General features: G+C 50.0%; 1 protein-coding gene across 1 annotated transcript in view; it reads right to left on the reverse strand.

Annotated features, from left to right (window-relative positions):
* LOC143026277 (sphingosine-1-phosphate lyase 1-like) overlaps window positions 1-6279 on the reverse strand; it is a 74001-nt gene extending 67722 nt beyond the window's left edge. The window contains exons 1-2 of the mRNA XM_076186385.1: window positions 6122-6279; window positions 5736-5880 (exon numbers count right to left, since the gene is read on the reverse strand). Of these exons, the coding sequence (XP_076042500.1) occupies window positions 5736-5787 (52 nt within the window). The 5' untranslated portion in view covers window positions 5788-5880; window positions 6122-6279. The remainder of the gene's footprint in view (window positions 1-5735; window positions 5881-6121) is intronic.
* Window positions 6280-10873: the final 4594 nt, after the last annotated feature.

Here is a 10873-nt window from a genome sequence, read left to right on the forward strand (position 1 = left end):
GTGAAAGCGAGAACGAATGTAGGAGAAAAAGTACGAGCGAGTGTGAAAGTAGAAAAGCGAGTACAAGAAGAGCAGGACCTAGAGAAAGTCCAAGAGTACGAGGAGGAGTGAGGATGGAAATAGGAACAACAAGAGTAGGAGTAGAAGGATTATCACACCTTAACCTAGAGGGAGAGAGAGGAAGAAACAGTGAGAAGGAAAGAAGGGAGAGTTAGGGAGAGAAAATGAGAGATGGAGATAAGGAGGGTGATGGAGATGGGGAGAGGGGGAGAAGTCGAGAGAGGTCGGGAGAGGTCGGGAGAGGGGCCGGGAGAGAGTGGGTGAGAGAGGGAGCGAGAGGGTGGTGGGAGAGAGGGAGCGAGAGGGCGGTGCGAGGGAGAGAGCGAGAGGGCGCGGGGAGAGAGGGAGCGAGAGGGCGCGGGGAGAGAGGGAGCGAGAGGGCGCGGGGAGAGAGGGAGCGAGAGGGCGCGGGGAGAGAGGGAGCGAGAGGGCGCGGGGAGAGAGGGAGCGGGGGAGAGAGGGAGCGAGAGAGAGGGGGAGAGAGGGAGCGAGAGAGTGGGGGAGAGAGGGAGCGAGATAGTGGGGGAGAGAGAGGGGGCGAGAGAGTGGGGGAGAGAGGGAGCGAAACAGTGGGGGAGAGAGGGAGCGAGATAGTGGGGGAGAGAGGGAGCGAGAGAGTAGGGGGAAAGAGTAGGGGGAAAGAGTAGGGGGAAAGAGTAGGGGGAAAGAGTAGGGGGAGAGAGTAGGGGGAGAGAGTAGGGGGAGAGAGTAGGGGGAGAGAGTAGGGGGAGAGAGTAGGGGGAGAGAGTAGGGGGAGAGAGTAGGGGGAGAGAGAAGGGAGAGAGAGTAGGGGAGAGAGTAGTGGGAGAGAGTAGGGGAGAGAGTAGGGGAGAGAGTAGGGGAGAGAGAATGGGAAGAGAGTAGGGTAGAGACTAGGGGGAGAGAGTACGGGGGAGAGAGTAAGGAGAGAGAGTAGGGGAGAGAGTAGGGGAGAGAGTAGAGGGAGAGAGTAGGGGGAGAGAGTAGGGGGAGAGAGTAGGGGGAGAGAGTAGGGGAGAGAGTAGGAGGAGAGCGTAGGGGGAGTGTGTAGGGGGGAGAGAGTTGGGGGAGAGCGTAGGGGGAGAGCGTAGGGGGAGAGTGAAGGGAGAGAGTGGGGGAGAGAAGGCGGGAAAGACGGGAGAGAGGACGGAAAAGGGCGGAGAGAGAGGACGGAAAAGGGCGGGAGAGAGGACGGAAAAGGGCGGAGAGAGAGGACGGAAAAGGGCGGAGAGAGGACGGAAAAGGGCGGAGAGGAGAGAGGACGGAAAAGGGGGAAGAGGCCGGGACACAAAGGCCGGGACACAGAGGCCGGGACACAGAGGCCGGGACACAGAAGCCGGGGCACAGAGGCCGGGGCACAGAGGCCGGGGCACAGAGGCAGGGACACAGAGGCCGGGGCACAGAGGGCGGGGCACAGAGGGCGGGACACAGAGGGCGGGGCACAGAGGGCGGGGCACAGAGGGCGGGGCACAGAGGGCGGGGCACAGAGGGCGGGGCACAGAGGCCGGGGCACAGAGGCCGGGGCACAGAGGCCGGGGCACAGAGGCCGGGGCACAGAGGCGGGGCACAGAGGCCGGGGCACAGAGGCCGGGGCACAGAGGCCGGGGCACAGAGGCCGGGGCACAGAGGCCGGGGCACAGAGGCCGGGGCACAGAGGCCGGGGCACAGAGGCAGGGACACAGAGGCCGGGGCACAGAGGGCGGGGCACAGAGGGCGGGACACAGAGGGCGGGGCACAGAGGGCGGGGCACAGAGGGCGGGGCACAGAGGGCGGGGCACAGAGGGCGGGACACAGAGGCCGGGACACAGAGGCCGGGACACAGAGGCCGGGACACAGAGGGCGGGACACAGAGGCCGGGACACAAAGGCCGGGACACAGAGGCCGGGACACAGAGGCCGGGACACAGAAGCCGGGAGATAGGTCGGGAGAGAGAGAGGCCGGGAGAGAGAGAGGCCGGGAGAGAGAGAGGCCGGGAGAGAGGTCGGGAGAGAGAGAGAGGCCGGGAGAGAGAGAGGCCGGGAGAGAGAGAGGGCGGGAGAGAGAGAGGGAGGGCGGGAGAGAGAGAGGGCGGGTGGGAGAGAGAGGGCGGGTGGGAGAGAGAGAGTGAGGGAGAGAGAGAGGGCGGGAGAGAGAGAGAGGGCGGGAGAGAGAGAGAGAGGGAGAGAGAGAGAGAGGCGGGAGAGAGAGAGGCGGGAGAGAGAGAGGCGGGAGAGAGAGAGGCGGGAGAGAGAGAGGCGGGAGAGAGAGAGGCGGGAGAGAGAGAGGCGGGAGAGAGAGAGGGCGGGAGAGAGAGAGGGCGGGAGAGAGAGAGGGCGGGAGAGAGAGAGGGTGGGAGAGAGAGAGAGAGGGCGGGAGAGAGAGAGGGCGGGAGAGAGAGAGGGCGGGAGAGAGAGAGGCCGGGAGAGAGAGAGGCCGGGAGAGAGAGAGGCCGGGAGAGAGAGAGAGGCCGGGAGAGAGAGAGGCCGGGAGAGAGACATGCCGGGAGAGAGAGATGCCGGGAGAGAGAGATGCCGAGAGAGAGAGGGCGGGAGGGAGAGAGGGCGGAAGGGAGAGAGGGCGGGAGGGAGAGAGGGGGGGAGGGCGAGAGGGCGGGAGGGAGAGAGGGCGGGAGAGAGAGAGGCCGGGAGAGAGAGAGGCAGGGAGAGAGAGGGCGGGAGAGAGAGAGGCAGGGAGAGAGAGAGGCAGGGAGAGAGAGAGGCCGGGAGAGAGAGAGGCCCGGAGAGAGAGAGGCCCGGAGAGAGAGAGGCCCGGAGAGAAAAAAGAAGGGAGAGAGAGAGAGGGAGGGAGAAAGAGAGAGGGAGAGAGAGAGGGAGGGAGGGAGAGAGGGAGGGAGAGAGAGAGGCCGGGAGAGAGAGGGCGGGAGAGAGAGAGAAGGCGAGAGAGAGGGCGAGAGAGAAAGAGGGCGGGAGAGAGGGCAGAAGAGAGAGGGCGGGAGAGAGAGGCCGGGAGAGAGAGAGAGAGGCCGGGAGAGAGAGAGGCCGGGAGAGAGAGAGGCCGGGAGAGAGAGAGGCCGGGAGAGAGAGAGGCCGGGAGAGAGAGAGGCCGGGAGAGAGAGAGGCCGGGAGAGAGAGAGGCCGGGAGAGAGAGAGGCCGGGAGAGAGAGAGGGCGGGAGAGAGAGAGGGCGGGAGAGAGAGAGGGGGCGGGAGAGAGAGGGCGGGAGAGAGAGAGGGCGGGAGAGAGAGGGGGCGGGAGAGAGAGGGGGCGGGAGAGAGAGGGGGCGGGAGAGAGAGAGGCCGGGAGAGAGAGAGGCCGGGAGAGAAAGAGAGAGGCCGGGAGAGAAAGAGAGAGGCCGGGAGAGAGAGAGAGGCCGGGAGAGAGAGAGGCCGGGAGAGAGAGAGAGGCCGGGAGAGAGAGAGAGGCCGGGAGAGAGAGAGGCCGGGAGAGAGAGAGAGGCCGGGAGAGAGAGGCCGGGAGAGAGAGGCCGAGAGAGAGAGAGGCCGAGAGAGAGGCCGAGAGAGAGAGAGGCCGGGAGAGAGAGAGAGGCCGGGAGTGAAAGAAGCCGGGAGAGAGGTTGGGGGAGAGGTTGAGAGAGGGGCCAGGAGAGAGGCCGGGAGAGAATGAGGGGAGAGAGGCCGGGAGAGAGGACGGGAGAGAGGACGGGAGAGAGGCCGGGACAGGGACCGGGAGAGATTACAGAGGAGAGGCCGGTAAAGTGAGCGGAGAGAGAACGAGAGAGAGGGAGGAGAGGGGGGAGAGAAGTCGGGACAGACCGGGAGAAAGGGCGGGAAAGACCGGAAGAGAGGCCTGGACAGACCGGGAGAGAGGCCGGGAAAGCGAAGGTAGAGTGAGGGAAGAGAGGCCGGGAAAGTGAAGGAAGAGTGAGGGGAGAGAGGCCGGGAGAGAGGCCGGGAGAGAGGTCAGGAGAGAGGCCGGGACAGAGACCGGAAGAGAGGCCGAAATAGTAAGGTGTGAGAGGACGGGAGAGTGGGGCGGGACAGAGGCCGGGAGACAAGAGGCCGGGAGACAAGAGGCCGGGAGACAAGAGGCCGGGAGACAAGAGGCCGGGAGACAAGAGGCCGGGAGACAAGAGGCCGGGAGAGAAAGGCTGGGGAGACCGAGAGGAACAGAGAGACAGAGGGACAGAGACAAAGAGGGACAGAGAGACAAAGAGGGACAGAGACAAAGAAGGATAGAGAGAGGGGGGTACAGACAAAGATGGACAGAGACACAGAGACAGGCAGACAAAGAGAAACAAAGAGACAGATAAAGGCAGAGAGACACAGAGAGACAGACACAGAGACAGAGAGAGGTACAGAGACAAACAGACAGACAGACAGAAACGGACAGATACAGAAAAAGAGACAGAAACAGACAGAAACAGACAAAAACATGGAAATAGACAGAAACAGAGACAGAAACAGACACAGAAACAGAGACAGAAAGAGACAAACAAACAGAGACAGAGACAGAGAGACAGAGCAGAGACAGACAGAGAGACATAGAGGCAGATATAGACATAGACAGAGAGACAGACATAGACAGAGACAGACAGAGAGACAGAGAGATAGAGACAGAGACAAGGAGAGACAGACAGAGAGACAGACAGAAAGACGGAGACAGACAGAGGCAGAGAGACAAGGAGAGAGACAAAGAGAGACAGACACACAGAGACACAGGGAGAGACAGAGAGACCGAGACAGACAGACAGACAGGGAGACACAGAGATAGACATATGCAGAGAGAGAGGGAGGGACACAGAGGGACAAAGATGTAGAGACAGAGACACAGAGACAGAGAGATAGACAGAGACAAAGATAGAGACAGATATAGAGAGACAGATAGGGAGATAGACAGATGGAGAGAGAGAGATAGAGACAAACAGACGGACAGAGGGATAAATGGAGAATCAGGGTAAAAATGAGGGCAAGAGAATGAGAGAGCTAGATAGAAAAATCAACAGAACGGGAGAGTGAGAGAAAAGATCAACAGAATGAGAGAGCGAAAAAAACACAAGAGTTAGAGAGCGAGATAAAGAGCGAGTGGTAGTGGGAGTGACAGACCAAGGAAAAGGAAGAGAGGAAAGGAGAGAATACAAAATGACTTCGTTTTAAGTGCGTCAGTGTAGGTTTCTTTCGAATACATAAAAGACACGAATGGCTAACTTTGAATTCATAGTTTTTCAGAAGTGCACACCTACGCGACATAGTAGAAAAATAAATAATATTGTAAATAATAATACATAAACGTAATATACATTTTTTGGTGGAAATCAATAACAGTAAGTTGCTAAGAGCGATGCACAAACGAACGAAGCCGCGGCGACTCCTCGAGACGCCATCTTTGTTTTGATAAATTCGGAGGACGAAGACGGCGACCCTAAGTACCTCTAGAATTACAGGTACCGCATTACTAAATGCAGGTTAAGTTACGTTAGGTAAGTTAGGTTAGGTAGGTTAAGTTAGAAAAGACGAATTTATCATACTTTAATTTCTTCGACCTCCGCATCTATCAAAACAAATATGGCGTCTCAAAGAGCCGAATCGTCTCCGTTCGCGTATCGTCTTTAGCAACATTTTCTGTTATCGATTTCCACCAAGAAAAGCGTATATTACGTTGATGCATTATAATTTACAAAATTAATGATTAATTTTCTATTGCTATATCACGTAGGTCTGCATTTCTGAAATGAAAATTCACCAACAGCCCCCCACCCCTCCCCCTTTTTTCTTAAACCAAAACTTTATAATACATTTACCTTGTAAGAGTTCTTGGAACACTTCACTGACCCCCTTCATCTGGAGAGCCATCGCAAGCACCACCAATTACTCCAGAGTGTGGCACTGGTTCTGACCTTCCTCTAATTTCGTTCCTGCCTTTCCCTCTGACCAGTGCTGCTTGTCCTGTAATTACGAGTACAAAGTTACACGTCTTCCCATCTGATCCTTTTACGGAGATTAGAAATGCCTTCCACGGGCAAACACACAAATAACTTTCGAAACAGCTTAAACGATACTTTGGAGCTCCGACCCAAAGGTTCCTCTGTAATCACTCCATCTGTCCCCCACATCATTCGTAAGTCTTTGCATTTCTCTCCCTCTTTCTCTCTACCTAAACTGATAGTACTGCAAAATTCAGACGAACTTGGTGGCGCGTCGATTGTGTTGCAAAGGCAGACGACGCCGACGACGACGACGACGACGCTTTCCAAGATCGCAGACGCTGTGTCAGCGAAGGTTCGAAGGTGAGACAGTTCCCGCTACACTCTCCAGCAACTCCTAATCAGAACTGACGGACCTACGACAGTAGTGAGCTCAGTAAGGGGGGGGGTGGAGGGAGTGTGGGTGGGGGGGGGTTACGTGACGAAATACTACGATGTTAGGGGGTGAGGAGAGGAAGGTGCTATGGATATGGGATAGAGGGTGGATGGGTATATGGGTTGGGAGTGTTACTAATAGATCAGAACAGGTGTAAATAAAAAAGAAAAAATAATCGAACACACAGGTAGGAGACACAAGAAATAACTAGTGATGTAGGGCATGGGCAGGTGAGAGAGAAATGGAGGTATTGTCAGATGTTGTTTCAGATGCATATCAATCACAAAGAAGGAAGGCTAGATGGGTATGTTGGAAGCCACGGGGCCGAAGGACAAAAGTTAGGTAACGACAAGTGAAACAACATGATTCGGTTTTACGTCACGAACTCCCTCGTTCAAGGCGACGACGGTGCTTTACCAAATGACCTTGGTTTCTGTTAGTGAGAGAAAGAGTAAAAATAGGAGAAACGCAATGGGTAATAAAAAAGAGAAAAATAGATGCGACTAAAACAAGAAGGAGGTAAATCTATAAAAGCCTAAAAAAATAGAACACGAAACTAATATACTTGTCGGTCTGAGTCACACGTAAGTCCCTGAGAAGGAACAGGATATTGAAGGAAATAAGAATGAGAAGGTAAAGGATGCAGAGAGTGACCAGTAAGCTTCCACCACAGGTCAAAGCGACAGAAGAAAATATGAAAAAGACATCGAGGAATAGATTACAACAACAAGGAGAAATGGTGCTTCGATTAAGACATTTACCGGTACTAGGGAGTGATTCCGAAAGGCTTGTTCAAAGGCATAGAAACGGGTAAGAAACGTAGAAAACATCTAGTGTCGCTCCAGAAAAATGTGGAAAATGTGAAGAAGATTAATGTGGGAATATAGGAGGATTGACAGCTCATAGGGAGAAAGTAAATGACATGCCATGATTTAAGATGATCTGCAAAGGGAGACAGACGTGGAATGCTCACAAATTTATTTAAAAATGTAGAGGAATATATAGAATGGAAACAGAGATGCAGAATATGACGTAGTGGGAGAGGGTATTATTTTTTAGTTGTGTAACAAACTAGAAAGCTACAATTAATGTAGATTCTAGTTTTCTAAGAATTTACTATGGAAATTCAATACACTCCTCAGTACGATTTTTCGTTTTTCGTATTTCCATAAGCAGACTCTATATGTTCATGAGGACCCATCAAAGTTTCATAAATACGACTGTAAGACATATAAAAATATCAAATATAAAAAGAGAAAATCTTAATAAGACGCAAACATAAAGTCGCTTAACAGAGGGGTTGTCATAAATTCAGAAGCACACATAAAGATTCCAATGATACCATCTACAAAAATCTTTCCATGCAATTGCCAAACGTCACGAGGAAAGCAAGGATTTTTGTCTTGTGATAGAAAAGCGGGATATAAATAGCCAATGTATCATGACTTCTTATCCACGATAACAATTTCAGAAGCCTATAAGGTCGGATCCAACCGCAAGCGGCACCACCGCTTCTGATAACAAGTTTAGTGGTTTTCGGGGACACTAAGGCGCTGGCTGAAGCTTTTATCAAAGAGAAACAGTTGACACTTATCCGTCTGAAGTCCTATTCACATTCGTACGGTGACGTATATCGGTTATTGTCATAGGGTGCGATATAATGCTACCTAGCTCAACTTACTGTTCTAGCATAAGCTATCTACCTGTATACCAAAGGCCTTGTCCCCCATATAAGGGAGGTAGCCAGCCTACACTCACCCATCTTATTCCCATCCTCAATTACTCAAAAATAAATACACAAGCTTTAAACTATTTTGGTACATAGTATGAACTGCAAATTGCGAATGTTCTATAAATTGTATAAATTGCAAAATAAGAAATTAATTTTATTTGGGTCAATTGTAGATTCCCCACCACCACCACTGATCAACTGTAAAATCTCCACCCCAACAACACTCAATTGTAGAATCCCCCCCCCCACTATAACTAACATAGACTAGGCTAGGCTAGGTTTGGTTTGGTTAGGGTAGGTTTGGTTTGGTTAGGGTAGGTTAGGTTAGGTTAGGTTAGGTTAGGTTAGGTTTGGATAGGTTTGGTTAGGTTTGGTTAGGTTTGGTTTGGTCTGGTTAGGTTACATTAGGTTACGTTAGGTTATGTTAGGTTACGTTAGGTTACGTTAGGTATGGTTTGGTTTGGTTTGGTTGGGTTAGGTTAGGTTAGGTTAGGTTAGGTTAGGTTAGGTTAGGTTAGGTCAGGTTAGGTTAGGTTATGTATCACGAACCGTAATCAACTGTAGAATGTCCACCCCAGCAACACTCGATTGTACAACCTTCACCCCAAGAGGACGTGTGTGTGGTGGTGGTGGTGGTGGTGGTGGGGGATGGGGGAGGGTATTCTACAAATTATCTTTTTATTTCATGCATAAATTCAAAGATAAGAATACTAAATAAACAAGCATATCAGTAAACAACTTTCCATTAAGTTTCCAGAATAAAGTGTCGCCGTCTACGACTGTAAACAACAAATGCCTTTGTTTTGTCAACAGTCCCAGTCTTCGACCTAAACTAATCTTTGTTTCTCATTGTGTATAGTTTCATTTGACGACAAATCACGAACAGCTTATATTATGATACCACAAGAACAGGATCCCTGTAAAGAAAATGAATTATGTTAATTACTTTCAACGAGTTTATACATACAACTTTTCGCCACGAAAACGAACACAAAATTTATGCTGCTCGTATGTCGCTCACCGTCGGTCCTTATTCCGCACCGTTTTCTATTATTCCGCCATTTATTTGATGCGATTACCCGTAGGACCTGCAGTGCTACCTTAGAACAATTGTCACACTATTTCACACCATACGACAGAAAAAATAGCTTCCGAATATAACCCATGATTGTATTATTGAGTGAATTTAATATCTACGAGGGATTTGACGTCTGCTGCTGGCGTACAGCGCAAGCCAAGCACACCTAGAAGATACGCCTCTGCATTAGTATCACAAAATAAATATATATAGAACGCATGATTGTTGCTAATGTTAACAGCCAGTAAACTATACCTTCCCAAATTCAGTCGAGCAAACCTAATATAGTGACAGTATTTACTAGAGAAAATGTCTTGCGGAAATAGTTATTGCCCTAAAATTAATATCCCATGACGATCATGTAAAATATATATGAGGTATAAATGTATTCGGGCAACAGTAAACAGAAACAATATGATAAGAAGCGTAACATGACAGGGGGATACAAGGATCAGCACAATATCACACATGATAAGTCAACACATTTGTGGGCACGCTAACACAGGTGATATAAGATCAATGCAAATGCTCCCCAGCTAACACTCTAATACTTATAGAACAGTGGTTCCCAAACTTTTTTTGGCCGCGACCCAAATCCAGATCTGGTGAAGATGTGGCGACCCCCCAAGCATCAAAAAGCAATTTCGAAAGTCTTCTTTTATTGAAAACACAATGAAATGAAAATACACTTTTTTTCTAACAAGGTCTCGCGACCCATTCTTGAACACTTCGCGACCCATAGTTTGGGTCGCGACCAATAGTTTGTGAATCGCTGTTATAGAATATAACATATAGTTGTAAGTCCAAAGGAAGGTATTATCAGTGATGTCTAGTCGAAGATGAAGCTTTTTTTTCCAATATGCATAAAACCACCTTTCGGGAGGTGTCTTTGTACCGAGACGCTTGTAACATTAAAAGTAATCATACATATCTTCAACGTTATTTGGTCAAAAATAGAACGGTGTACAAAACATACATAAACGAATGAACCTTATATTCTTTATAGTCTATTATTATGTGTTTGGTTACCGAGTGAAAAGTGTTCCTCCAAATGTTAATGCATAGCGACACCTCACTGACCTCCAGTTTGCGAATAATGATTTCCAGTTTTCGAACCATGGTTTCTGGTTCGCAAACCATGATTATCCGATTGCGAACCATGATCTCCACTTTGCGAAACAAAATTATCCAGTTTGCGAGTCGTGGTCTCCGGTTCGCAAATCATGATCATTCGATTGCGATCCCATATCTCAAGTTTACGAACCATGATCTTCAACTTTGTGAACTAAGGTCTCCAGTTTGCAAATCATGAACTTAAGATTGCGAACCACGATTTCAAATATGCGGACCATGGTCTCGGGTTTGCAAATCGTGAAGCTAAGATTGCGCACCTTGATCATCATATTGCGAACCTTGATAATCTGATTGCGACCCATGATCTCCTGTTTGCGAACCTACTTTGCCAGCAGAAGGGCATCAAACCAAGAAGCTTCACATATCAACACGAAGGACACAAAGGCGTCTGTGTACCAGCTCTTTAGATTAACATAATAATGATACACTGTGCTACAAATGGACAATAAACCAAACACGAGATCAAAGAAGCTTATTTTTTCTATCTCGCGGGTCTTGAAGATACTGGACCAAGAAAAATAAGTATAGTAGGTTTGCTAGTCCTTATTCAAGATAACAGATTTGTCATTAAAAAGAATAAGATAGATGGCGAGTACATCTATTTACAAACGTCTGGCTCTCAGCTTGGACGCTGT

Source organism: Oratosquilla oratoria, chromosome 6 (assembly GCF_046742065.1).
Source record: "Oratosquilla oratoria isolate Oo_2021 chromosome 6, ASM4674206v1, whole genome shotgun sequence".
NCBI lineage: Eukaryota > Metazoa > Arthropoda > Malacostraca > Stomatopoda > Squillidae > Oratosquilla > Oratosquilla oratoria.